This window comes from Podarcis erhardii (genome assembly GCF_964252035.2).
Source record: "Podarcis erhardii genome assembly, chromosome: 6".
NCBI lineage: Eukaryota > Metazoa > Chordata > Lepidosauria > Squamata > Lacertidae > Podarcis > Podarcis erhardii.
In genome coordinates this window covers 45,819,943-45,846,739 of record NC_138510.1, presented here as the reverse complement: position 1 = coordinate 45,846,739, position 26,797 = coordinate 45,819,943, and the positions used below count along the sequence as shown (strand labels likewise).

General features: G+C 43.3%; 1 protein-coding gene across 3 annotated transcripts; it reads right to left on the bottom strand.

Moving 5' to 3' along the window:
• Positions 1–139: 139 nt before the first annotated feature.
• Positions 140–26,797, bottom strand: SPDEF (SAM pointed domain containing ETS transcription factor). 3 transcript variants are annotated; one of them, XM_081865421.1, is made up of 6 exons: positions 26,341–26,797; positions 6,925–7,416; positions 4,267–4,464; positions 3,777–3,824; positions 1,841–1,981; positions 140–927 (listed from the first exon to the last, which is right to left on the bottom strand). In XM_081865421.1, the coding sequence occupies exons 2-6, from the start codon at positions 7,388–7,390 to the stop codon at positions 749–751; spliced, it is 1,032 nt and encodes a 343-aa protein (XP_081721547.1). In that variant the 5' UTR covers positions 7,391–7,416; positions 26,341–26,797; the 3' UTR covers positions 140–748. The 3 variants fall into 3 exon arrangements, with proteins under 3 accessions (XP_081721547.1, XP_081721548.1, XP_081721546.1); XM_081865422.1 differs by lacking the exon at positions 26,341–26,797 and adding an exon at positions 24,261–24,299; XM_081865420.1 differs by lacking the exon at positions 26,341–26,797 and adding an exon at positions 24,064–24,180.

Genomic DNA, 26,797 nt, shown 5'->3' with positions numbered 1-26,797 from the left:
TTTCCTCGCCTCATAATAATTTTTGCTTTCTGCTTCATAAGCGGACAGCAAAGGAAGATCAGAGGGTATTGGGGCCTTCAGACAACTCAGAAGTTTGCACTGCAGCATGACAGAATATGGAACAATGCAGCACTGATGATTAGGCTATGAGGTCCTTCCCAAATGCATTTATTGCAAGATCTGACTCATTTATGAGCGACTTTGAGAGATTTGCTCCCTAGTTTGCATTTAGCAAAGTTGCAAAACAACAACAACAACCCCCCCCCTTTGCTTTTATTCCTACCATATTCTACCAATGACTTCACTGGAAAGGAAGCAACATCTGCTAGTTAGAATCGAGTCTCTCTCTACTATTACCCTTCCTCCTCCTCTTGACTTCCCATAAGCATGCAGCTGGGTATGTATAGATAATATGTTTAGATAAATGTACAGAAAGGTAAAATTTTGTATATTCAGACCTGTGAATCCCAAAATGAAGGACACATACTTCATACATTTCACAGCAGTTACTTCTCTTTGCTGTTTTACTTTGACAATAATAGTTTATTTGTTTCCTTGTTCTCAAGTAACAAGCAGGGGTCTCAGGATTATTTGGAAGTTCAGCAGACGAATCCAATGGGCTCCTGCCTCTTGTCCAACCCCTGACTTCATCTGCATTTTAAAATTGTTATATTGCAGAGGTTAAGGGGTACCATGCTTCCAGAAGTCCTCCAGCTCATAATGTAGTCAGTGTTTCTGAATTTGTTCTTCAGACAGGGTGTACAAACTGGTAGACCAGGCGTTGGGAGATGTCTGGTTTCCTGATGATCCCTTTCTTATAATATTGCCGGATGGAGCGACTCAGCTTGTCATAGTTCATAGCAGGCCGGTTCTTCCGGATTCCCCATAAACGAGCCACCTGGGCAGAATCTTCGATCTTGAATATACCTAGAAAGTAAATATGAGAAGCAGCAAGGCCAATTAAAGCATTTGTTTTCACCCAAATCTATTTACAATCTAACCGTAATCACCTCCCAGGCACTGTGACAATATTTTGAATCAGAAGAGTGTCTAATTGAAAATGTAGTTTGTTTAACAGACTGCCATTAACATCAGGCTGTAGTAAAGGAAGCAAAACTCTGTTGGTGTGGTTGAGAGACTCACGTCTTTTGGCACCTACCCCCCTTGAGGTTTTCTGCCCCAGCTGGTCATTATAAGAACTTGAATCTAAGAGCTTGACAGGATTCCATTTTGAGCTCCTTATAGCATGTAAGCAGGATATAAAACAATCACTAATTAATAAATATTATTATTGTCAGCCCCATACCTCTCTAACTTTGGCTCCAGCTGCCACATCAGATGTTGGTCAGAGAAAGATCTTGTAGCTGAGTTTGCATATTTCTTTCTCCCTCCCAATCTATTTTTCTTTAGTGTCATATCTGTTTAGAATCTAAGCCCGAGTACAGGGCTGTCTTTTTCAGTGATCTGTGAGTGGTACTGGAGGACTCTTAGCTGAAGCATGGGCTTCAAAAAAAATACTTTTAAATAAATAAATAAGCAGCAGCAAAAAAGAAGTTTTCAATGACCTCATAAGCACCAAATACTGCAAGAGAGCTTAATGGAAATAGGTCACATATCACTTAGATATGGAGAGGCACAATAGTAACCTTACATATATGAATCATGAGTAATGGAAGTCAGAGTTTTCATGCCAATGGTTTAATATGCCTGGACATTAGAACTACCACCATAAAAATATCTCTGAGTTTATGATTGCATGAATGAAACCTGGAGATGAAGGCGTATGCCCCTAAGTCAGGAGGTGGCACTGAAATTTCAAGAAGGAATCAACAACACTCACCTTTTTCCTTATTAAGCCAGCGAATGAAGCGTCCATAGTTATGGGGTTTCAGAAGAAGCTCTTTCAGAAACTGCCACAGGTGAATGGGTTGGCCAGAGCAGGATGAGTCCACCTCACTGTCTGTCCAGTTCTCTTCACTTCCTATAAATTACCATGGCCAGGAGAAGACAGATTAGATTGCTACAATGCACTTTGCACAGGGCTGCCTTTGAAAAATGTCCAGCAATTTCACCCAGTAGAGAATGTGGCAGTTAGGCCTGTGACTGGGGCTAATGATTGGGAGCAAGCGACTCCTTTTGCAAGAGCTACACTGGCTTCCTGTTTGTTTCCATAATGAATTCAAAATGCTGATTGATACATTTAAAGCACTAAATTGCTTAGAATCAAGCTGTCCAAATGATCACCTCCTTCCATATCAGCTTGTCTGCCCATAAATACCCACAGTAAAGGCTCTGCTTTCCATCCCACTAACATCTCAGCTACATTTAGCCGAGATGTTAGAGAAGCAGAGCCTTCTCTGTTGTTGCATTGTTGGAAGATTCAGGACAGATGTTTAAAAGTACTTATTCACACAGTGCATAGTAAAACTATTTGACTTTTAGAAGACATCTAAAAGCAGCCCTGTATAGGGAAGTTTTTAATGTTTGATTTAAAGGTAAAGGTAAAGGGACCCCTGACCATTAGGTCCAGTCATGGCTGACTCTGGGGTGGTGGCGCTGATCCCGCTTTATTGGCCAAGGGAGCCAGTGTACAGCTTCCGGGTCATGTGGCCAGCATGACTAAGCCACTTCTGGCGAACCAGAGCAGTGCACGGAAACACCGTTTACCTTCCCGCCAGAGCAGTACCTATTTATCTACTTGCACTTTGACATGCTTTCGAACTGCTAGGTTGGCAGGAGAATGTTTGATTTACTGTGTTTTAATTTGTTGGAAGCCACCCAGAGTGACTGGGGTAACCCAGTTAGATGGGCGGCACATCAATCAATCCATCAACCAATCTTACTCCCACAGGAGGCAGTGATGGCCACTAACTTGGATGGCTTTGAAATAGGATTAGACAAATTTATAGAGGGGGTGGTTATTGATGGCTACAAGCCATGATAGCTAGGCTCTGCCTCTATAGTTGAAGGCAACAATGCTTCTGAATATAGTCAAACCTCGGTTTTTGAACGTCTCGGCCGCCGAACATTTTGGAAGCAGAACACCGAAAATCTGGAAGTGAATGCTTTCATTTCCAAATGTGCACTTCTGAGGTGCATTTCTCAATTTCCCACAGTGAACTTTCTGACAGCCCTTTGATCCTCAATTTTTGAATGTTTTGGAAGTAGAACGGACTTCCGGAATGGATTAGGTTTGAAAACCAAGGTTCCACTATACCAGTTGCTTCTGAAACTACAGAAAGGCTCTTGTGCTCGAATCTATCTTGCTGGTTTCCCACAGACATCTGATCAGTCACTGTGAGAACAGGATGCTGAACTAATGGGCCACTGGCTTGATCCAGCAGGCTCTTCTTACATCTACCTAGACTGTAGAACAGCCTTCCCTTCCTGGTGCCCTCTGGATACTTTGGCCTACAAGTCCCATCAGCTCCAGTCACCTGTTTGTAAGCTGCCTTGACATTTTCGTGGAAAGGTGGGGTACAACTATTTTAATTCTAATTTTAAAAATCACCCCAAAAGAATAGAGGTATACATTTCCTCTTTTTGTCCAACAGCAAGAAAACAACACAATAAGCAGAACACAAACTGGCATCTGCATACTACAATTCATTTGTATAGTGGCTAAAAACCACTTGGTTTCCTGAACCTCTTTATCTGCACCCCAATCGCTTCCCAGCTGTTTCTACTCTCCTCCCCACATCATTCATTCATTCATTTATTCATTCATTCATTCATTTACTGATTGCTTTGGTTACATGCGGAAAGGGTGAGCTCACCACAGTAATGCATCTCTCCAGGGGCAGCTTTCTCCTTCATCCAGGCAGCTGGGGAACAAGCACAATTGTCACAGGATGGTCCAGTGGTCTGGCCATTGCACTCTGATGGGCCCCGTTTCCCCACACCTGAGGATCTCAAGGGAAGCACTTGCTCATAGATTTGGAAGGAAGGAAGGAAAACCCCAGTTCCCTGCTGTGTGACAGGCCTATCCACCCTACATCATTTCTACTATTGATTGCCTAACAGAGAAATAATTGAACCGAAAGACTTGCTGTTCCATTAGGCTGAATGCTGGCACAATTTCAGTGAACGTGGCCATAAGCCAATGGTATGAAAAGTTCCATCAACATAAATTATTTCCCTTTCCCTGTAAAGGCAGCATTGGTTTGCAGAAATGATTTCCCAGGTAGCAATAGGAGATTGCTAAGAGGGGGGGGGTCTGCTTTTTAGCTGTAATATATATTTTTTTCCAGCTAAGTCTCTAGATACCTGACTTCCAGATGTCCAGATGAGCATGCAGGACATCCCCACATGCTGGGGATCGCTGACGGAACTGCTCCTCAGACATGGCACACAGGTCCTTCCCACCCAGATCCTGGAATGATTTCCCAATCTGGGGGAGCCTGTATTGGTGTTCTGTCCACAAGATCCACTTCTGGACATTCCCTGGACTCCAATCTGCTGGGTCTATAAGAGAAACAAAGAGATATATTCCCCCCAAAAAACCCAACAGTTTGTATTGTCTTAAGCATAAGTCATCTATAAAGAAAATGCACAAAGCATTCTAGATGACCAGCATTAGCAGAGGAGAACTTCCCCCATGTTCTGGTTTGTCCACAACTCTCAAAGGTATATGTGTCGGGAAACTCCCCAAGCTTGAAATGAAATTTATTCCAGACCTAACACATTTTGGAGCAAATCCTTCCCGTGGGACACTACTAATATGACAATGACATAATAAGGAATTGAACCATGAGAATAAAATGTAAACACTTTCTCTGTGTCTCACACTGAAAGAAAATGAAACAAAATTATCATTCTGCTTTTCTTAAAAAAAAATAATCTACAAAAACTCAAATTGCCTCATTTGCCAATGCATAGTGACAGAGAGTTCTTTATCCCATGCCTTCTGCTACAACTTTTACTGTATGGTTTTTTTAAAATCTCCAGCTAATACCTCTGATGCTAGTGTGTGATCTCCAAGCTGCCATTTTTCATGGTATAGCATTTGTTTATATCAGACAGAGACCCAGGCTACGTACACAGATGACTGTGCTTCCACTACCGGTTTGGGAAATTGCATAAACATGTTAGCCACAATCAATATCTATCCTGTTGCTTCTTACGAAACATTGCATTTTGATGCATTTTCTCCTAAACCGCCTTTGATTCAAATTGAGAAAAAGAACGACAGTTCAAGATACAGGTAGGTAGCTGTGTTGGTCTGCTGTAGTCGAAACAAAATAAAAAAATCCTTCCAGTAGCACCTTAGAGACCAACTAAGTTTGTTATTGATATGAGCTTTTGTGTGCATGCATACACTGAAACAGAAGTCCTAGACAGTTCAAGAGCCACTGGGATGGTAGAAATAAAAAAATATTCAGTACTGATAGTTGTAATAGTGTATGCATGTCATAATGTGTGCTACCAGCTGTGAAGTCTTTCCTTATAGCTCCAAGACAGCAGAAAACAAAATCAAATAAGTCTTCTGCAAGTCACTCAGGAGTTCTATGTGGGTGAACAACAATGCTAATTCCAGGGCAAGTGGCGAAGGTAGCAAGACACTGGTGCCTAGAATAGCACACTCAGCAGATATGGGGCACAATATTCTGATAAACATTCTCACATCCATTCCCAGAGACTTCTCTGATCCTTCTCATACGGAGGGAGGGGACACTGACGAATCAAGGGAAAGGGAAAGGAAGGCAGGCTGCTGCATAATAAGCCTGTGGCTTGATAAGGCCTCGAAGGGCTTATCCAAAATGGTTAATGAATACAAACCCCATCCTGCTTCATATTTTTCCAGTTGACAGCACCCATTTCAGGAGTCACAAAACTGTTGGGCCAGCCCAGTATCTTTTCCCTTGGCCCCTGCCTTTTGAGTATGTAGAGCTTCACAAAGTGAAACTCCATTCCCCTCTGCAGCTAACTGTAATCAGAAGCATGGGTTATTCCCTGTTCTTTCCCTTTAAAAAAAAACAAAAACCACAGAATCTAATGGGAAATGTGATACTGAATATTTTGCAGAATTTGGGGGGTTTGGGTGACAGAATATTTTAGATCACAAATTCTTAGTCTTTAGAATTTGACATCCGATGTCAAGGAGATAAAGAAGTGCACAACTTTTAGAAGACATGTGAAGGCAGTCCATTATTAGGAAGTTTTTAATGTTTGACGCTTTTTATGTGCTGGAAGCTGCCCAGAGTGGCTGAGGAAGCCCAGGCAGATGGGTGGGGTGTTATTATTATTATTATTAATGGGATTCTCAACCACTCTGTTTCATGGGCTAAAGGTCAACATTTGGCACTACAGAAGTCAACAGAGTTTTCACAGATTTCAATTGGCTTTAAATGCTTGAGATAAACCAATGATCAAACAGAGCGGGCCCTGCATAGGCCATTCTACACAATATCACATGAAGAATGCTTTCAGGCCCCCTTGTTACAGAGGTTGAAAGCAAGGAGGTAGGAAAGCAGAGGCAGATTTAGGGAAGTGCGGCTGGTGCAACCGCAGGGGGCGCTGCAACTATGAAGTAAACCAGAAGACAAGAGGCAGGGGGAGGGCACCAGTGAAATTTGAGACCCCCAAGGTCTGCCACTGAGGCAATACATTCTCATGCCAACCCCAATGCAGTTTTGACTCATGCCCATTGTGGCAACTCTATTCAATAGCCACATTGCACCATAAGCATACATGGTATCTTTCACAGGCAACATAAGCAGTGGCCTGAGACTAGCATGGGACCCGCCAATGTTAGGCAAGCAATATTGACTTCTGCCTACGAATTTGCATCATTGCATAGAAATTAACTCAGCAGCAGCCACACCATTGCCCTCTGCTGCATAAATATTTCCCCTCAGTGGGCTAATAGGCCTTCCTAGCTAGGCCTCCCAAGCAGTAAAAGAAGAGGATGCTCTAGGTACTCACCTGCAGCGATATTGAGAAGCTTGCAAGCTGTTTCAATGTCCTTGAGCACTTCACCCACCACCATACTCTGCACTTGCTCCAGGGAGTGTTCTTCCAGGTGAAGACTGGCTTGGTAGTCCATATCAGGTGTAAGGCTCAAACCTTGACTGTCAATGATAGGGCACTGCTCAGGTTCTTTAGGTACTTCTGCCCTGCTGCCTTGGCTGCTGGGCTGCTGGCTTTCGGCCAGACCCTTCGGAACCCAGTTGCTGTCGTCTGGGTAGAGCATATCAAAGTACTGCAAGCAGAAGGTGGGTAGGGTTTGCTCGGGTGTGGCAGGAGGGCTAGGACTGTCAAGGGACCTCCAACTCTGGCTGTCAGGGTCTTGGGCAACAGGCAGTTTGTCGAGACCAGAATACAGCAAAGGATCTTGAAGGGTGACCCGGCTGCGCGGCAGAGCAGTCAAACCTTGGTCAGCACTGCCCATCACTCTGCACAGGTTTGTCTCCAGATCTGTCATCAAAGAAAGGGAGAAGGAAGGAAAGGGGGGCAGAGAAACCCACACACCAGTTAGAAGGGATGGTTTGATAGTAATTTCTGCATTTCTGCCCAGTGATCAGGCACAATGGAGGAGAGCTAAGCCTGTTAACAGGAAAGAAACCACCAAAGAGTCACTCTGTGGCCAAAGAGACCTCTAGATGAAAATAGGTTAAATAGCTCTTCATGAGCCCAGGCAACTTCTCTTCTGGGTCATTTGGCAATAAGAGGGCAGGGGAAGGAATCCTGTCAGTAAGGGCAAAGGGATAATCAAATGCAGAAGAGAGAGTTGCCCATGATCAGGATCAGATAATATCTTTATGGTGAGCAACAGCAAATCTCTTTCTACTTTCCTGAGGGTGAGAAAGGAGGAGGGACCAAAACCTTTAACATGCCGAACCCATCAAAGGGAACTTGTCAACACATGACCAAAAAAATCACAGATGGGCTCAAACCACATTTAGTGCTGGAGTTTGAAAGTTCAGTCTGGTATTTTATTTTGTTTTTTGGTATGATAAACTTGCGTCTGTATTCCTGTTTGTCATCCTTAGTCTGCACGTTGCCTCTCAAAGGAGCACCTTGGTTGCAGAGCCAGCTTAATTCTATATATTCAATTCTACTCCAATGGTGAGACTTCCTTACAATTTGCATGTTTGTTTGTTTGTTTCATAAATTTTATAGACTGCTTGATTATTAAGAAGAAAAAGCCCTCAAAACAGTTTACAAAGGATAAAACAGTAAAATCAAGAAACAATTGCAATCCTACTTTAAAACGTACAAAAAATTAAAGAACTAAAACAGATCAAAATTATCTCAACTTTCTAAGAATCTCAATAGTTTATTCACTGGTGTGTGTGTGTTTAAAAGAGAAATCTGATGTGATCATGTAAAATGCTATTGACACAGGGGCTGGGGCATGCCCGTGTTACTCTGTGAACCTTTACATGTTTAGGGGTCAAAACAAAACTGTGGTGTCTATTTCACCCAGATGAAGGGAAACTCCTACTTATGTGAATATTTACACATCTTAAATTGCCCAGCAACTAGAACTGTGGCTAAACTAACATTTTAAAATGCCATTGGGGTGTAATGCACAGCTGACAGCCCTGCAAGCAAAGGCTGGATGCTCACATGGTACAGAGACCAGCATCTCATACTGTCTTCTTCTGGCCAGGTATTCTTTCTGCAGTTTTAATGTCAGAATGAAATGGAAGGTCAGTGTGTCAGGGGAGGTCCTCAAACAGCTACTTTTGAGCTATTGTTTTCAGAAAATTCTCCTATCTACCCCAGGTGAGATATCAGAATAAAGCCCATTTGGATTATTTGATAATCATTATTTGTTTGCATTGCTATGCAGACAACAACTTGCTTGCTCCCTGTGATACAGTGGTACCTCGGGTTACATACGCTTCAGGTTACAGACTCTGCTAACCCTGCAATAGTGCTTCAGGTTAAGAACTTTGCTTCAGGACAAGAACAGAAATTGTACTCCGGCGGCATGGCGGCAGCAGGATGCCCCATTAGCTAAAGTGGTGCTTCAGGTTAAGAACAGTTTCAGGTTAAGAACGGACCTCCGGAACGAATTAAGTACTTAACCCGAGGTACCACTGTATGCTGCTTTTCCTTCTAAGATTAAAGGGCACAGGTATGGACCACACACAGTCCAGTTCTCAGTAGCTTCTCTCCTATTCCCTTCATAAAGCATAGTGAGATATTGAAACATTCTGTTTTCCTTTTAAAAATCACTCCAGTCAGCCACACTCAAGCAGAAGTGTATATAAAAGAAGAGCACTTCTTTGTGGTGTTAAGTTCCTGGACACATGTGTGCATGCAGAGATAACATCAAGGCTGAGGGATATTTATGTGCAGGAGTTAATTGGACATCAGTGGGATATCCAAAATGTACACAAATGTAATAGAAAAGACACTGTAAAGGCAACACACCTTCATAAAAGATTGTGGCTGTTGAGTGTGAACTCACACATTTGCTCTAGTTTGTTGCAATGTCTTCTGGTACAGAGCAAAAACTAGGGTCAAATCCATACAATGCATTTAAAGCACTCTTATACCACTTTAATAGTCAAGGCTTTCCCCCAAGGAATCCTGGGAACTGCAGTTTGCAAACGGTGCTGGTCTACCACAGGTCCCCTAACAACTCCCAGTGACTTCTTGGGAGGTTTGGCTTTTTGAAGACATTTTCCATCAAACTGGGAATAGATGAGGTGATATGAATCGAATGCATCACACCATCAGAGCTTTCCCATCAGATCTGATTGATTCTCCACTTGCTGTGAAAAGTAGATTTGATTTAAAAACAAAAACAAAACACCTGCTTGCTACAGAAAATAATGTTTTGGTATCTTATCAAGTATCAGGCGGGTAAGTTGAACACATTCAGAAGGCCAGAGTGGATGCACATAGGAGAACCTAGAGTTTGACTTTGAACCTAAACACACCTACCTGAAACAGGTTATTTATTTCCAAATAAACATGCACTAAGTTCCAAGAATCAAGGTTTTGGGGAGACAGCAGAATGGGCACCCCCACAGCCTTAGACATAGCTTAACAATGCTTATGAAGGTGGGCACAGGCAAGTGTCATTGAAATATTAGAGGTGAAGATCTGAGACTAGCTAAATGAACCAGAATCTTATATAAAGTGCATGGCAGCACAGATAATGGAACCCAGATCTCCTAAATCTCAGTCACTGCAGTATCCACATTTGGCCTGGTACAATCTCCCTCAAAGAACTGTCCTATACACAAGTTCAGACAGGTGACATCTGATGGATTATTTATCCACAAACATTTCAGCCCTGAAATCATGATCTGAATGAACTTTTTTTATTTTAATCTGAGCTTTAAAACATCACACCCATCTGTCTTTGGTACAGAGAGGCCTGGCCTCAACAGAGAAAGGGATGAGCCTTCTGAATTTCCATGGCAACCTTGGTAACTGTCACAAACCAAACAGAAAGCCTGGCTGTTCCCTGAGGCTTTAAAGGTGGGAGGGGAAAGAATCACTCTGAAATGAGAGTGTGGTTAAAAGGCTGCTGTTGAGGCTAGGATATCCAAATGTGTCTGGAGTCCATAGCATACAAGGCCTCTTCTTTTTATTGGTATCGCCACACATCCCTCCCCATCCTCAAATTGTATTATACTCTCTGTCAAAGAACTCTAGAATTTTCATGTGGCATTTCAGAAATCGTGACTCAGTGCTAGTAAGAAGCACAGCAATGACCAAACCCAATCATACAGCAATGACCCTAACAAAAGTAGCATACATTTATTTTATTTGTTTGTATTCAAGCCAACAATGTGTATACAGTGGTACCTCGGGTTACATACGCTTCAGGTTACATACGCTTCAGGTTACAGACTCCACTAACCCAGAAATATTACCTCGGGTTAAGAACTTTGCTTCAGGATGAGAACAGAAATCATGCAGCGGCAGCTGGAGGCCCCATTAGCTAAAATGGTGCTTCAGGTTAAGAACAGTTTCAGGTTAAGAACAGGCCTCCAGAACGAATTAAGTACTTAACCTGAGGTACCACTGTACTGCTTTTAATCCCTGTCATTTCTAGCAGCACACAGGACTGCTAAAAACGAGTAAAACATGAGTTCAAACTATTAAGCCACAAATTTTCAACCACCACATGCCAACCAGAAACTATTATCAATTTCATGTCAGCAAAATAAGGATGAATGGCTTTATCATTATAGATGTGGGAATATTGGTATGAGGAAGGCCACTGGTTCATTGCCTTCATGCCATGACTTATTTCGGTGTAGCATTTTGGACCACCTTTCAGGTTCCTGGGAATCACAGCTCACATTTAAAAACAGCAGCTAAGGAATCTCTCGAGCTTGCTGTAGCCTTCTTTGAGCCAAATAAAGGTGCCCTTTGTGTAAGGGTTTTATTTGCAGAAGTGTTCTGTACAGTACGTTACTATCTTTGCTCACTTCAGTGTGCCAAAAAAATTCATTTCCGTACTGCTGTTTCTAGCAAGTTTCTGCCCAAGGGCTGGACCCATATTTGCTCCCCAACATGAATGCTATATCGTAAATAAGATATAATTAAATGTCACCACTTGCTGCAAGCCAGAGACCCATTACTGGCCAGTGAAAGACAAGTGGAAGAGGGCATCTTACAGTTTGATTTGTTCTTAAAGCAAACCAGGCATGCATGTTCCTGCCACTTATCACACAGAGTGGTCCAACATCTCTAATTTACAGCTACAGATATTTCCTAATTATCTCTGGGAGGGATAATTAAATGAAATTAAAAACTCATGTGGATCTGCACAGCTACAGCTAAAAACAAGATATGTTACAGATTTAGAAAGTGGGGCACTGGGGAGGTAAAAGGGTTTTCCAGCGGTGACACAAACACATGAACTGTGGAGCTCTTTAAAATAAAAATAATAAATAACCGCATGAGTTGCTGACCTCCTTTGATCACTATTAAATCCTATCTCTTACATGGCATGTTATAATTGGAAAATTATAATCATAGCTGAAATTAATACCCATAGTTAAAGAAAAGAAAAAAAAGATTTCAAGAAAACTTTAGCATTTGATCATTTTTTTAAAAAACTGCAGCGTTGTTTGTACTAATCAAAGTACAATGTAAAAGGCTGACATTTCAAAAGCCGTATCTCTGTCATAGATCTGTGAAAGTTTGGCTCTTTTTGCAGAAAAAGCAAATAAAAGAACAACTTAACCTAAGCAAAGCAAGCACTCCGTTCCTTCCTTGCACAGGCAGTACAAGTTGGTTTCAACTCAGACTTGCTGGCACAGTGTAATTTCTAATGGGCAGGTAATTCAAACACAGCGCTGACAAATCAGGCACAGATGCTCAAGGGATTGTTCAATTCAAAGGCTTCCATTAAGATAGAAGACTGTGACCTTTGGAGAGCTCCCGGTGAAAATACAAACTGCTGACAATATATTTAGCCACATAGGAAGCTGCCTTATACCATTTATACTACATTTAGCCCAGTATTACTACTCTGGTTGGTAGGAGCTCTCCAGGGTTTCAGGTAGTTCTTTCTTTCCTCATTACTTGCTACCTGAATGTTTTAACTAGACACACCAGGAATTGAACCTGGACCCATTTGCATGCAAACTGCACGCTCAGTTACCACCAACCTATATTCCACCACCGCCACCCCCAGCCCTCAATATTTGAGAAGGCATATTTGTGACTTCTAAAATTATGAAAAGTAATATTTCTACTGGCACCACTTCCAGCAACTATGATCCTGCAAACTTCATTAATGCACCCAAAATGTTTACTCTTATTTAATTTCCCCCTTCCATTTCTATCCCACCTTTCTTCCATCATGGAACCCAAGGAACAATCACCCATACAGGCACTGGCCAGACTCAAATCTGCTGTGCTTCTGCAGCCTCACATGCCTTCAGACCATACAGCATCACTGGGCTCATTCCTCACATACCCATCCCCCCAAATTATATCACCCACTGACACAAGTTTTGACAAAATGGATGTCTCTGCTGCATTCACATGAGAACATGTACAATTGCTCACAAATGTGGCTGAACCCACCAGCGCTCGCGCTCGCTCGCGCTCTCTCTCTCTCTCTCTCTCTTTCTGTATTTTTAGTGCTTTATCCTGCAAATAGGCAAGAAAGTGGAGGACAGTCTTAAAATAAGACTATGCTTTCAACCAAATGTTCATGAAAGATACTGGCATAAATTTTAATGTTCCTAATTAAGCTGATGTGAGCCTAGGCAGGGGAAATTGGAACTTCACCCAGATATGAAGGTTCAAGGAAGCCTAGCCTTATTCTATTCTATTCTATTCTATTCTGTTCTGTTCTATTCATTATAGTATTGATAAAGATCATGCTTGAAGATGCTTCTTCTAATTTCCCTGAATCTATATGGGATCACACGGGATCTTGTGAGATTTGTTGGAGTTGATCTGAATCAGTGTTGGAAAACAACAATTGGGGTGAGGGGGAGAGAATTTGTGCCTGTACAGGAAATTCTAGAAGAGAGAGGCTGTGCCTCTTTATGCAACATGCTCTCTTAAGTCCCAGAATGTCCTGGTTCTTGTTGGCAGTTCCACAGGCAGGAGAAGCCAACAGAGGACAGAAACAGGAAAAAGGGAAAAGCAGCAGCATAAATTTGGGACATTGAGATCCCAGGGACAGCAAGAGCCTGTGCTGCAGAACATGATATGTGAGCAAATGAGTTGGGCCTCTGGTTCCCAGAGCGCATGCAAAATCTGACACCAGATCTCAGTGGGGAGGGAACAGGATCTAAAGGGATCTGTCACTTGTGCACAGCTAATATTCATACATGTTGTCATGCCCCTGCCATGCAATAGGGACCTGCTTCAGATAACACTAAGAGGGGAGATAGGTGGAGACTGGAATTGGTGTTTAATTCTAGATCAGCCTTCCCCAGTCTCCAGATGTTTGATTATAACTACCATTATCATAAGATACGCAGGCTGGAACTGATGGGAGTCCAGCAACATCTGAATGGCACTTCACTGCTGTTCAGAGGGGCATCCATCATAGACTCTATCACAGAACTTCTCCATCATAGACTCAGGATGTATATATGTGTCAATAAACCATAAATCATAAAGACACCACAGTCTCCACTGTGCCTCATTCCCAAAAGGAAACATGAACCCTGAGTAAGTGCCTGGAATCCCTGGAATCTTGCACCGCTCAGAGATTGGGATGGTATTTTGCATATGTTTTCAAACTGTATTCTGGAGTCCTTGGGGTTCATCAGAACTTGTTTGAGGTTCCTCAGGGAGAAGATTAGTAACAACCAAGTCCCACAAAAGAAAGGTTTGCTGACTACTGCTGACCTGCTCTTGCCATGTGCAGCCCAGGAGAGTGTTGGGTATTTTTTAGGGCACATCCTCATTCACTGAAAACCATTTAGGCAAGGGACCATAGTTCAGTGATAGAGGACTTGCTTTTGCATGCAGGTTCTTCAGTTAAAAGACAACTTCAGTTTAAAGACAAGGAGCAGGTTGTGTGGAAAACCTTTGCTGAGATCCTGGACATCTGCTGCCAGTCAGAACAGAAAATACTAGGCAAGAGGACAAATAGTCGGACCTGATAAAAGGCAGCTTCCTATGTACTCAAACAAAGGGAACATTCATTTACAAAACAGAGCAAGGCAGCTTGTGCTAAAAATGGTCTATAATATCACCAGTGTAAAACAGTGGCTGGATTCAGCCTTAGGTTTTGCCTCTACTTTCTATCCCATGTTAACGACAACAGTAACATGTGGCATAGATAGGAAAAGAAAGTGAATATTTGCTGTCCCATAGACAGTAGGGAAAGGGACAGCAGCTCTTAAGAAGAGCCCTGCTAGATCAGGTCAAAGGCCAATCCAGTGCAGGATCCTGTTCTCACAGTGGCCAGCCAGATGCCTCTGGGAAGCCCAAACACAGGACATGAGCACAGCAGCACTTTCTGCATATGCCTATAGGAAGGCCACATACCTGAGTGCAACAGCAACTTTTCCACCTGTGATTCTCCCCACCTGGCACTCAGAAGCACACTGCCTCTGACAGCAGAGGGAGAACATAGCTATTGTGGTTAGTAGCCATTGATAGCTTTATCTACCATGAGTTTGTCAAATCCTCTTTTACAGCCTTCCAAGTTTGTGGCCATCACTTTAGGTCTTGCTTTATAGTTGTTGTTGTTGTTATTGTTGGTTCTTTGTGGTTTCCATTTTTTATTAGGTAAAGGTAAAGGTAAAGGGACCCCTGACCATTAGGTCCAGTCGTGACCGACTCTGGGGTTGCAGCGCTCATCTCGCTTTATTGGCCGAGGGAGCCGGCATACAGCTTCCGAGTCATGTCGCCAGCATGACTAAGCCACTTCTGGCGAACCAGAGCAGCACACGGAAAGGCCGTTTACCTTCCCACCAGAGCGGTACCTATTTATCTACTTGCACTTTGACGTGCTTTCGAACTGCTAGGTTGGCAGGAGCAGGGACCAAGCAACGGGAGCTCACCCCGTCGCAGGGATTCGAACCGCCAACCTTCTGATCGGCAAGTTCTAGGCTCTGTGGTTTAACCCACAGCGCCACCTGCGTCCCTTTTTTTTATTATTAGGTAAGTTGCAACAAATAAACATCCTCATCATTACCAGAAGACTAATAAGGGACTCAAGGGACTAAGTACATCACACTCCAATCATCTCATCTTCTGTAAGCACTCCAGCTTGCCAGGCAGAATAACACCTCTTCTCCTCCCCGTGTGCTGTTTTGGGGATCTTCCTGATCCCCTTCCCCCACAGCTATTTTCTGAGGTGTGGGGGCACACAGAGGGAGAAGAGCAGGGGAAGCCCCACTGCACAAGTGGAAGTCGTTGTGCAGGGCTTCCATTGATGGGACCGGTTAGGTGGATCCTGCCTATAGTCTCTATCAGAGGCTGAACACAAGACTGAATAAATGGCTGTATCTAAGCCAGGAAAGATATTCCTATAGAATTTACTCAGATGAGATAGGTTTTCAAACAGACTGCATTCTGTGGGTTGATCTGTGGATAGATTATGCAGGTTGCATAAGGCAAAATATGATATAGGTAGGGTCATATTTTACCACACAGATTTGGAGCTGATGGACTGACTGTTTGCCCCTTCAACCATGTAATTATTTTATCCCGCAAAGGCCATGGATCTTTTCCTGTTAAATACCATGAAGTCTGGCTCTCCACAGGTCAAGGACAACGCCAGCTGTTCAGAAAACTGCTTTTGGGGAGCAGGTGGGAATAATGCTTCTAATACTAGGAATCCCCAAAGAGTGCTTATGCCTCTAGGTTACCCAGAGAGATGTTGCCCAGCTCCAAACCTCTAGTTTATTTGCTCTGGATTAAATTAAGGCCCCGAGAAATCAGCCCTAAATCCAGCCCCCATGTGGCTTCCGACACAAAAGAGAATCTGGTAACAGCTTGCAAGGCCCTTTATTGGAAGCCCTCTGCCGAATTATGACGGTGGGAGGTTGCTTGGAAGTGGGATTAGATCATACTCCTGCCTAGACCACAAGCAAAGGAGATAATGAAGTAGATAGCATGCCAGGCATTTTGATGGCTTGACGTCAGCAGAGCTGCAGCTGCCTGTTGGCCTCTCCCTGTCACCTGCATGCTCAGGCTCTCCATGTCCTGGTCGGGAAAACATGGGACCAAACGCCACCACCTTCCCATCAGCATTTCAAGCAGTGCACACTGACACAGACAAGATGTTTATATCCTACATGTAAAAGTTACTAGGTTTTATGCTGGGTGTTGCAGAATTACTTTCCCAACTGCACACCCCACTCTTGGTAGCACATCCCAATTGCCATCTAATCTGCAGGGCTTGTGCCTGGCTTCTTATGCCAGATGTAGTTTGCTTCTGCCGTGTTCCACCTGCCTTAGCTATAAGTATCCTTCCCCAGACAGCCTATTAAGTAACTAAGGTGGGGATGGATGGGGCTAGTGGAACAGCAACATTTATATTTCAGATCACTGAAACCTCATTTCTTGTCAGGTAGAAGGGATGAACCTCATTCTCTACAGCAGGGGTGGGGTGCCCTGTGCCCAGGGTCCAAATGCACCCCCCTCCAGACTTCTCAAGCTGACCCATGGGTCTCTCCTCAGGCCACACTCTTCACTGGGCCTGCTTCACACCTTCCTTATGTGCTTTCGTCTGGCTGGAATGGGCCCTTGAACTCTGATAATTATTCTCCACTGATAATGTGGCCCTTGGCCTGTAAAAGTCCCCCCTCCCAACCCTGCTCTAAAGAAGTCTTCACCAACCTGCTGCTTTCCATATGTTACTGGACTACAACTCCCATCAGCCCCAGCCAGCACACTGATGGGAGTTGTGGTCCAACAATGTCCGGAGGGCACCAGGTTGGTGAAGACTGCTTTAAATTAATGGTAGCCAACTTACGACGCCTGTGAATATCACAAGTAGCTGGTAGCTTATGGCATCCCTGGATAGTAGGGCCTGCTGGCTTGGTTGCAGCACAGAGCTGGAACTGCACTCCTGTCTGTTCTACCCACACTTCCCTGCTTCATGGTTGTGCTCCACAGCTTGCCAGACCAGAGGCAAAACACACCAAGGTCCCGAAGAGGCACCATCAAACATTTCAGACTTGACTTCTAGGAACCAGCAGGCCATGACTGATGTTGTGGACTACAACTCCCATGGGCCATATCTAGCACTGCTGGTGGGCACAGGTTGACGAAGGCTGCCTAGACTGTGAAAGCAAAAGGCCTGAGTGATCTTCTGACAAAACGTGCTGTACTTTAAGGGTGGGGACCTTTGTTTGGCTTTCTCTGGCTTTGGCACAGAGGCTGCCTGCTGCCTTTATGTTTATGGGATAGGTGGGGAACTGTTTACATGGAGAAGCTGCTCTAAAAAAGAAATGGATTCACTGCAACAGCAAGCCAGGGAAATAGCAACTGTCCAAAGAAAGGAAAGGAAAGCTACCGTAGTTTTTTCTCTCTCACAACCCTCTTTCCATCCCTTAATTAAAACATCAAATCCACAGCTTTTGACCAGTTACAAAGTTCTTCCTTTCCATGACTCTGACTAGGACTCTGAGCTCCTTGCTTCTGTAGGCACATTATATACATCCACACTGCAATTTCACACTCTTTTTTCCACCAGTGAACCTTCTCTAGTGATTAAAAAACATCACTCTCCTTAATTTTGTCCCCAAAGCTCATTAAATGTTCAGTGATTGGTCTCTGTTTCATATTTCTATTATTTCTCTTCTCAAACATTTCCCCTCTATCACCTCACTTTTCTACACACTTGAGCCCACGATTCCTACATCATTATAATTCATTTCAAATATTTCAGAAGGACCCAATGGGCTTTGAATCTGCAGCTCCATGCTACAGGTAGCCACTGGAGTTTTATTTCTTCTCGGTGCTCTTATTAATTTTTCAAAGGCAGAAGCAGTCTAACTGCTTGGGGCTTAAGCAAACAGCGGTTAATCATAACGGGTGATTAACAGGGGTGGGGGTGTTTCCCCCTTAGTTCCTATTGTCAGCCCCAGCACCTTGGAGAGAGCCTGAGACTAAAGCTAAACCCTTTAACATGTTGATTAACAATTTTGGGGTTTTGGCCCAAATTTTGTATATCAAATTATCTCAAAGGAAATGAAACTATGGCTTAACTTGCACCAAAATTACCTGGCTTAATGCAATCTTGGAGTGGCCAGGCTCTGCTTGACAGACTGCGAATGTCCATTTTACAATGGAGTTTGGTACTGACATGGGTTTTGCAGAATTCAACACCCCTGAGAATCACAACTTTGATTTCAAAACGAGACACATTTGTAGTCCATATGACTTGTAAAGCTAGAGTCAGTGCCTGGATGGGAGACTGCCCAGGAACCACATGTACACTGCCTTCCGTGATGGAAGAAAGGCAGGATATAAATGCACCAAATAAATATTGTGTCAATAAAAACAGCAGCTTTGAGGTGGATGGTTGTAGCACAGGAATAATGGGCTACCCCTCTTCCCTGAGAAGTTTGGTCCCAATCCTGGTGGCCTCTTTTGCAACACCTATTTCACAAGTCAAAAACAACCACACAACAGTCACATTATTTGCATAACTTGCAGTTGGGCCCTCAGGCATCTGGCAAGGCAGAGCCACACCTTAAGACCTGCGACAGATTTGAAATGGCACAGGGAGTGAGTCAGGTCAGAATCAACAAAACTTGAAGGCTCAAGGGTGGGCTGTCTTAATCTATTGCTAAATGTGGACTATTGCACCCATATACCTCCCCACCCCATAGGGCATGTCATTTTAGGAGATGAAACTTAATTTTTGCAAATTTCTTCAGTCAGGGGTTTTAAAAATATGTTTTTCAGTGTGAGGAATTCAAATACGCTATTATTTTTGTTATTGGGCAACATTTAGTTTGGTAAGTCTACGTTTGACGAAGAAGCACATGAACTGGTTTTGGAAAACCAAATAATTTTAATTTTACCTTCTGAAAAGGTTGGTTAATGTCACCACTCAGACTTCCATATTCTCTTCAAGGGCAGCACCAGATCAAGCACTAGACCATTAAAAAGGTTGGAAGGCATAGATAAGTGCACCAAAGCCTCTCCTCACCCAAAAGGGCTCAGCAGAGATTGTTGGTAATATGGAGTCCTGGCTACCAGCACTACCTGCTTATATGGAAGAAAGGAAGGTCTAAAAATACTATGGTTCTGGACTTGTTCAGAAAGGTAAATAACCACCCCACCTACCACTGGTCACAAAGACCCTCCTGGAGCCCTGGGATTCCCCTTCAGCAGTCTATGCATCTCCTTCTGAATTCTGTTTGTCTGGCGTCTAAATCTATCTTACTTTCAGTAACCATTCACGTTTAGGTCTGGACAACATTTTCTAATGTCATCATGGATCCCAGCTTTGGCTAACTGTTCTTTTTTGCTGCTGACCTCAACAGAGCTTGGTTCACCTATGCTGAGAGCAGAGAATAAAGCCTGCTCTCGACAATGATCCTATTAATTAAACTTAATTCTGCAGGCAAATAGGTTGATTTAGGATGAATTCCACAGCAGAGCTCTTAGTAAACATATGCAAATTGATAGCACTCTTTATAGCAGAGGAGAGAGAAGCTCAGATAGCATATATGAGTGCTACATCTGTATTTTCAGTCTTTTGGTGACACAAAACCTGGTAACGTTGCCTGAATTTTCTTACCTTAATTTAAACTAAAGCTGGGAACTGTTCCACCCACTTGTTATCTGTCACACTTTAGTGATGTCGAACTTGCTGCTGCTCATTTTTTTTAATACTGCTTTTTGTTGTTTCACTGATTTGCTTTTATTGTATTTTATTTTTTTCTTCTATTTCTGTAAGCAGCCTAGAGAACACTGCTTTAGGTGACATACTGACTCTGTAAATAAAATTAATCCAGACTGCAAGCCTGTGTGTGGTCTTTACAATGTGAGAGAAACAGAGAAGTGGAACTAGCCAGGAAAAGGATCATATGACTATTTTTATTTTATTTTTAAAATTAAGACTCTGCCGTGCAGCTGTGCTTCCAGGGCAGCTCATTCAAAAATAAAGACAGAATAAGAAAGCAAATGCAAATTCAAAAATATAAATGAAAGTCGCAGCAAGAGCTAAAAACTATTCAAACTTTAAAATATTCAAACACTGGGATTTGACACCTAAGCATGGGTAGTTTTAGGAGTATAAGTTGTTTTAAATTGTTTTAACATTGTATTTAATTGTTGTAGCCCACCCTGAGATCTTAAAAAAATTGACTCTGGAATCAAGAATTTGATTCTGACTTTATGCACAGCTAGGAAAGAGAAAGTCAATGTGTTGGCACCCTCCAGATATTGTTGGACTACAACTCCCATCAGCCCCAGCCACCATGGTCAGTGGTTAGAGATGATGGGAGTTGTAGTGCATGACATCTGAAAGGTGCCACATTGCCTGACACTGATGTTCACCAATCCAAATATGGAGTTGAGATTACAGTCTAGACCTTTACTATGGTTTCCAATGGTGGTTGGTCTTCACACAGATTGCAGAACTCTGAGGGGTTCTTCATGTGATAATTTTTCCCTACAAAGAGATAATTTCATTTTAAGGAGGGAATATACAATCGTGTATATGTGTACCTCTGTATGCAGCACACACCAGTTCTCAAATTCAATTGCATTCAGGTATACAACATATCTAGATCAATAGACAGATCAAGATAGCAGCCCTGTCAATCATCAACTTGGCAAAACTCCCAGCTCAATATTTTATTACATTTCCTTCCCCAGAGCGTTTTGTCAGCTGCTTCCAGCAGTATACAGATTCTACCTCCCACCAGGCCTAATATCTTAAGACCTACCCATTGATCAGAACATCAGAATGAGTGTGGCTGTTCCCACTGCCCGTGCTTGGAATTAGTATCGTCAAGAATGCCTACTAACTCACTCTAATATGATGAAAGGAGCTGACAGATTTGGTCTCTGGGCACCTTCCAACACTTATGGCATTAGGTACTACACAACAGGAAAAACAAACCAAGTAGAAGTACCACCTGGGTTCCAAGCACTTGGAGACAAAAGTTATCAAAGTTCAGAAGGTTGGGTGCAGAATAACTAAAGCCCTGTTTGCTTTGCCTGCCAGCCAGCTGGTGGGGAGGAGAAGTCAATTAGATGCCTTTTATTGGCTTATCAAATTGGTCATGAAAAATACTTTGCTACTTTAGAGCCAAGTGAAGTTAAGAAACTGGGAAATGGAGATAGCCAGCCGAGGCTGTCAAAATGCCTGGTTATCATCTCTGCAAAGTCCATATTTCTGCAAGGACATTTTAATGGGACTAGATTTCCAGAGCGAGTGTTTGGGATTGTCAGGATGGTGTGGGTTGCCCTTAACTCGGCAGTCAATTTAAAAGACTCATGCTTACCCTCTTAGGAGTGGGTTCAGCTCAGGCTCAGAATCAAAAAGGAGAACATGGTTTTGGTTGCCAGGTGGTTTCAAATGCAAAGCTTCCCAAAATAAAATTCTACTATTTTTTTACTTCATGTCCATGGTGTGTAAAGATTTAGGAACACACAGATATTTTTGTATCTCATTATATTCCCACTGTTTTATCAAGTTCAATATTTTCTAGGCCAACATTATTCAGTGCTGAGATGTGAGTAGAACGGTTCATAATTTCCCCTTCGATTCTGATAATTTCCCACCGTGTGCACTTTTAAGAGTCTGAAAACTTCAACTCACAACCCAAATGTTGCACTGCAAGGAAGCTTCATTTCATTGTCACTGTGAATGGCACCCACCAACCCACCACAGATCAGAATTTCTCACAATTTTGTCTGACACCATGTAGATGCTTAATTCAGTCAGCCCCACCCACCCCAATATTTCAAGAGCAGAGCCACAGATGCCCTTGAGAACTGTCCCCGGTTCTGATCCACACCTTTGCAGAGAAAGCTCAGTGAGTTCTATCTGTAACCTGGGGGTCTAGGTCTGCTGCCTGACTGGAACAGCACTCCTCCATGGGTCACATAGAAAGCCATTCACATCTGACTTGCTTCTCCAGATGGCAAGGCAACCTATACTTCACAGCAGTCATTTATCTACCATGTAAGTGGACTTGTTAATTAGGTAGATGCAATACTTTTGTTGGCCTAGCACAAGAGTGGTTAACCCATGGCCCTCCAGATGTTGCTGAACTACAACTCCCATCAGCCATAGCCAACATGACCAATGGTCAGGGACAATGGGAAATTAGTTCAGCAGCCACAGGTTAACCACCCTTGGCCTAGTGTCCTGAAAGAACTTTCAAGAATGAATTCTATAAGCTTGTGGAAGCTTAGCAATGGAGATAATCCCTCCCACTAATAATATATACAGTGGTATATCTGGTTATGTACTTAATTCTTTCCGGAGGTCCGTTCTTAACCTGAAACTGTTCTTAACCTGAAGCACCACTTTAGCTAATGGAGCCTCCTGCTGCCACGCACCGCCAGAGCACAATTTCTGTTCTCATCCTGAAGCAAAGTTCTTAACCCGAGGTACTATTTCTGGGTTAGCAGAATCTGTAACCTGAAGCGTCTGTAACCTGAAGCGTATGTAACCCGAGGTACCACTGTACTGCACTACTTTCTCTCAACATTCACCTTTTAAGGATAGGTGGCAGTATTGCCCCCATTTTGCAGATGGGAAACAGAGAAGATAGAGGCTGGAGCACCTTGGATTCTGAATTCTTATTCATACTTCACCAAAGAATCAAATGGTTGTGTTTGTTTTTAAAAAATCTAGATTTAATGTCTCTTCAGCTCCGTAAACTAATGGATGGATCACCACAGCGCTGCCACAGAAGATGTTGATCATTGTGCACAGCATCCTACCTGTGCAAACTGCAGTTGCTACATGTTTGCCACATTCATTTTGACAGCAACAGACAGCTGCTTACCCTGATATTGATTCTAGTACCAATGCAGTGTGAACTACACTAAACCATATTGCAATGTCTCACTGTACTATACCGTATTGCAGTTTATCAGTGTTTTATGTTGCACATTATACTTCATGCTCAAAATTACATAAGGACACCTTGATAGCAAATGGTGCTGTACAGTGCTAATATAAGGAAGAACCACATTGTATTGATACAAATTCCAACTTTGTCTTCGAATAGCTCTGAATGGGGTAACAAACAAGATTATTCTCTGACCCAGTTGTGTCCTCTCTTACTCACAGTTATGTTCCCTCTTAAAGGAGCTTTTAATATGCAGAATGCTTCTGTCAGACTTCTCTTTGCTAATATGCTTTATTGAGGAGTCCTTATTAAAATGCCCACTTTACAGATGAACAACATGGTTGAGAAAAAACTACTCAGTGTAACCATGGCTGATCATGGATTTAAGCTCTGATCTCCAAAATTCCCCACCAATGAGAAAAAGAGAGAAATGTTCTGGTGCCACAAAAGCTTTTACTGGCAGTGAGTCAAATTTATTCTCAACATAAAGCCTACAAAGTAAATGGAGTTCTTACCTGGAAAGAAGTAAACATCTTTTTCTATTGTTAATAAATCAAAGAGTGATGTTGCAGTCAAAAGTTTCTGGGAGCACCCTTTCATATATTCTCACCTTTATCTCTCCCCAGCACTTCATCCTTAATCCTCAGTTCATCAACCACTCTCCCTCCAAGGAAATTTCCTAAATTAGCCATTTTCAACAAATTGTCACTAGATGTTAAGAGGAAAGATCAGGTTGTCAGTTCTTCCATCCACATTTAGATTGGACAGAAGCATAAGTGGAAAACCAATATCCATGCAACTGTTTACCTGGAGACACTGCAGAGATGCATGGGAAATGGCACCCCCTATTCTGAGCTGGCTTTGATGTTCCTATTCCTTTGCGAACAGGTCTTCATGTCCCAGGGTCAGGCTGCCCTCGCTCCACCTGCAACTCTATTGATTCCCACTGCTCAGATGGGAACAGCGCAGGGAGTGGTCTGGCTACCAGCAGAACTCAAACCTGAGCATGTCCCAGCTGAGCAGCAGAGCTTGATGTTCCCCTCAAAATGGTGAGAAGCCCCTGCTTATAAATCCCTCTTCCCTCTCCTGGGAAGTTGCTTGCCCAGCAAGGAACCCTGCATCTTTGAGAAGTAGCTGTGAAGGGATTTGGCAGGTGAGGTGTCATTTGTGTTTCACTAACCAAGCATAACCACAAAGCGGAGGGGGGGGACAAACCAACATAATGTCAATTTGCCTTTGGCCCTGGGGCAGGGGAACTGAGGGGAGCAGCTTGAAGAGGCTACTGGTTTGCGGTGAGGGGGATAAGAATGAAAGATGCAGAATGGCCTTCTGTAGCTATGTCTCAGCCACCAATCATCACCAAATTAGCTTTAAGTCACGGCTGCTGAATTCTGTTTCACATGTACCTAAAACTACTTCAGTGAATTATTAGAACTGTTAATAGGTTGAGGAGTGTGTGGGGTGTTAGGGGAGGAGTAGTACATTGTGCTCCTTCTGGGGTAGTTAGTCCACCTTTGGTCCCCATTCTGCACTTAGCCTTCACCTGTGGCTCCTAGGTGCTGTCAGGAGCCACATTCCAGGAACGGCTTTGACTGGTCAGTTAAACCTGGTGAGGGTAACAGATGGGTCTTAGACCCTCAGTGAGTTAGGGACTTCCCCTGCATGCGAAGACAAGCTCCAGCAGATTGAATGGACGAGACCAGTTGTGGGGGCAAGAAGGCAGTTTCTTGCATATGCTGTAGAGGGAAGTGAGGGGCAGATGGGGCTCGTCAACTTGGGAAAGTAGCCCATCTAGGAGAAGGAAAACTCTGATCCTAAACATTTGCTGCCTTGCAAGACATCTTTGAGAGATAACCCTACACAAATCCAGAGTGGAGTTCCTAAGAAGGTTGGATGGCCCCTTCCAGCAACTCCTGCAGGCAAGCTGGTGGCAAACGTATTGCTCTGCTTTCCTTTGGACCACATTAGTGGGGCCAAGAGGGGGTTCTTTTTGTCTGGGCAGCCCAATATCTCCATACACACTGCCCTGTTTTGTGCCCCAGGAAGGTCACTTCAGTGCTACTAACACAGTGGTTTGACTTCAAACCCTTCCCCCCAGTACACTCCACTATCTCTCGAGACAGACGGATGCCAACAACCAGTCATCATAGTTACATGCCAGTTATTTATAAGATCTATGCTACACTAAACTACACGGCTTTGCTTTAGATGCAGCACATTTGACCCTCCCAAGCTCAGAGCTCCTACCGTGAACCCCAGTAATCTATACAGTGCACTGTAGAAATGTTGAAGTCAGTGCACCTAGCACAGCAGAAAATGGCAGAAAAATCTCTTGTGAAACAATTTATTCCTTCCCCCCGCAGCCACCGCCCCCAGCACTGGTATGGCTTCTGACACTTCTAGTTTTGAGTTCATGCACCGAGCCAGAAATGCAGTAAGTTGCCAGGTGGACAAGCACAGCAAGAGAGTCCACACACAAACATGTGGCGCTTGATGGCTTTAACGTCAAGCAATGGTTTTATGTGTAGAATGGCTGTTGCAGATCAAATACAGGGATGACTAACCCTGGGGAACATTGTCAAAGGCATAGTTATGTTGCATCAGCAAAACAGTAGTTGCAGGACAACTTATGTATTTTCTCAGGTTGCTGAAGATCCCTTAGATTGCAAGGAAGGGGGAAATTGTACACATTCAGCCTACTGGCATCTGGTGACAAAGAATGGACTGTTCATGTAAGGGGATGCCAAAAGGAAAATCTTAAAAATCATAGCTCGCTTAGAACAACACATACATACACATTACTTCAGACAGAGATATAGCATTGGGTTTTTGAAAGAGTGGAGAGGCTTGCTTCTGACATCTATCAGTTAAAAATGTTCACACTTACCCTTTAGGTTAGCAGAGAAGTGGCAGCTATCAGTGGCAGCATCAATCCAGTCAAGTTGTAAGGAAAATGCTCTTGTCAATCTGAAATGCCCCCACTGGGCATGGAGGACTCAAAGAAAAGAGGATGGGGACTTGGTTAAGGCAACCAAGCAGCTGAGGTTGGTGTTTCTTCTTGCATCAGAATCAAATGACTATTTCAACAGGGCCATGTACTTAAAGACACATCAAACTTCCTGGGGTGGAAGAGACCACCAAAAGCATCTGCCACAGGTTGTGGAATGCATACAGGCCACCAGACTGTTCAGAGCAGCTCAGTGGCAGGGGCTGAATATGTAAAGAAATGCATTCAGATAACAGGCACCTAACTCTAGTTATGTACCAGGGATAGCCCTGCAGCTGAACTGAACACTAGGAATGCAATGTGTTCAGGAAAAAGCTTCCTTTGCCCATTATATCTA

Coding starts and splice junctions, on each gene's coding strand:
- SPDEF (XM_081865420.1), bottom strand. CDS start 24,145: ATGGCTAATTTAGGAAATTTCCTTGGAGGGAGAGTGGTTGATGAACTG. Junction 4,465..6,924: donor GCTTCTCAATATCGCTGCAG/GTGAGTACCTAG, acceptor TTTCTCTTATAG/ACCCAGCAGATTGGAGTCCA. Junction 928..1,840: donor CTGGCTTAATAAGGAAAAAG/GTGAGTGTTGTT, acceptor TTTACTTTCTAG/GTATATTCAAGATCGAAGAT.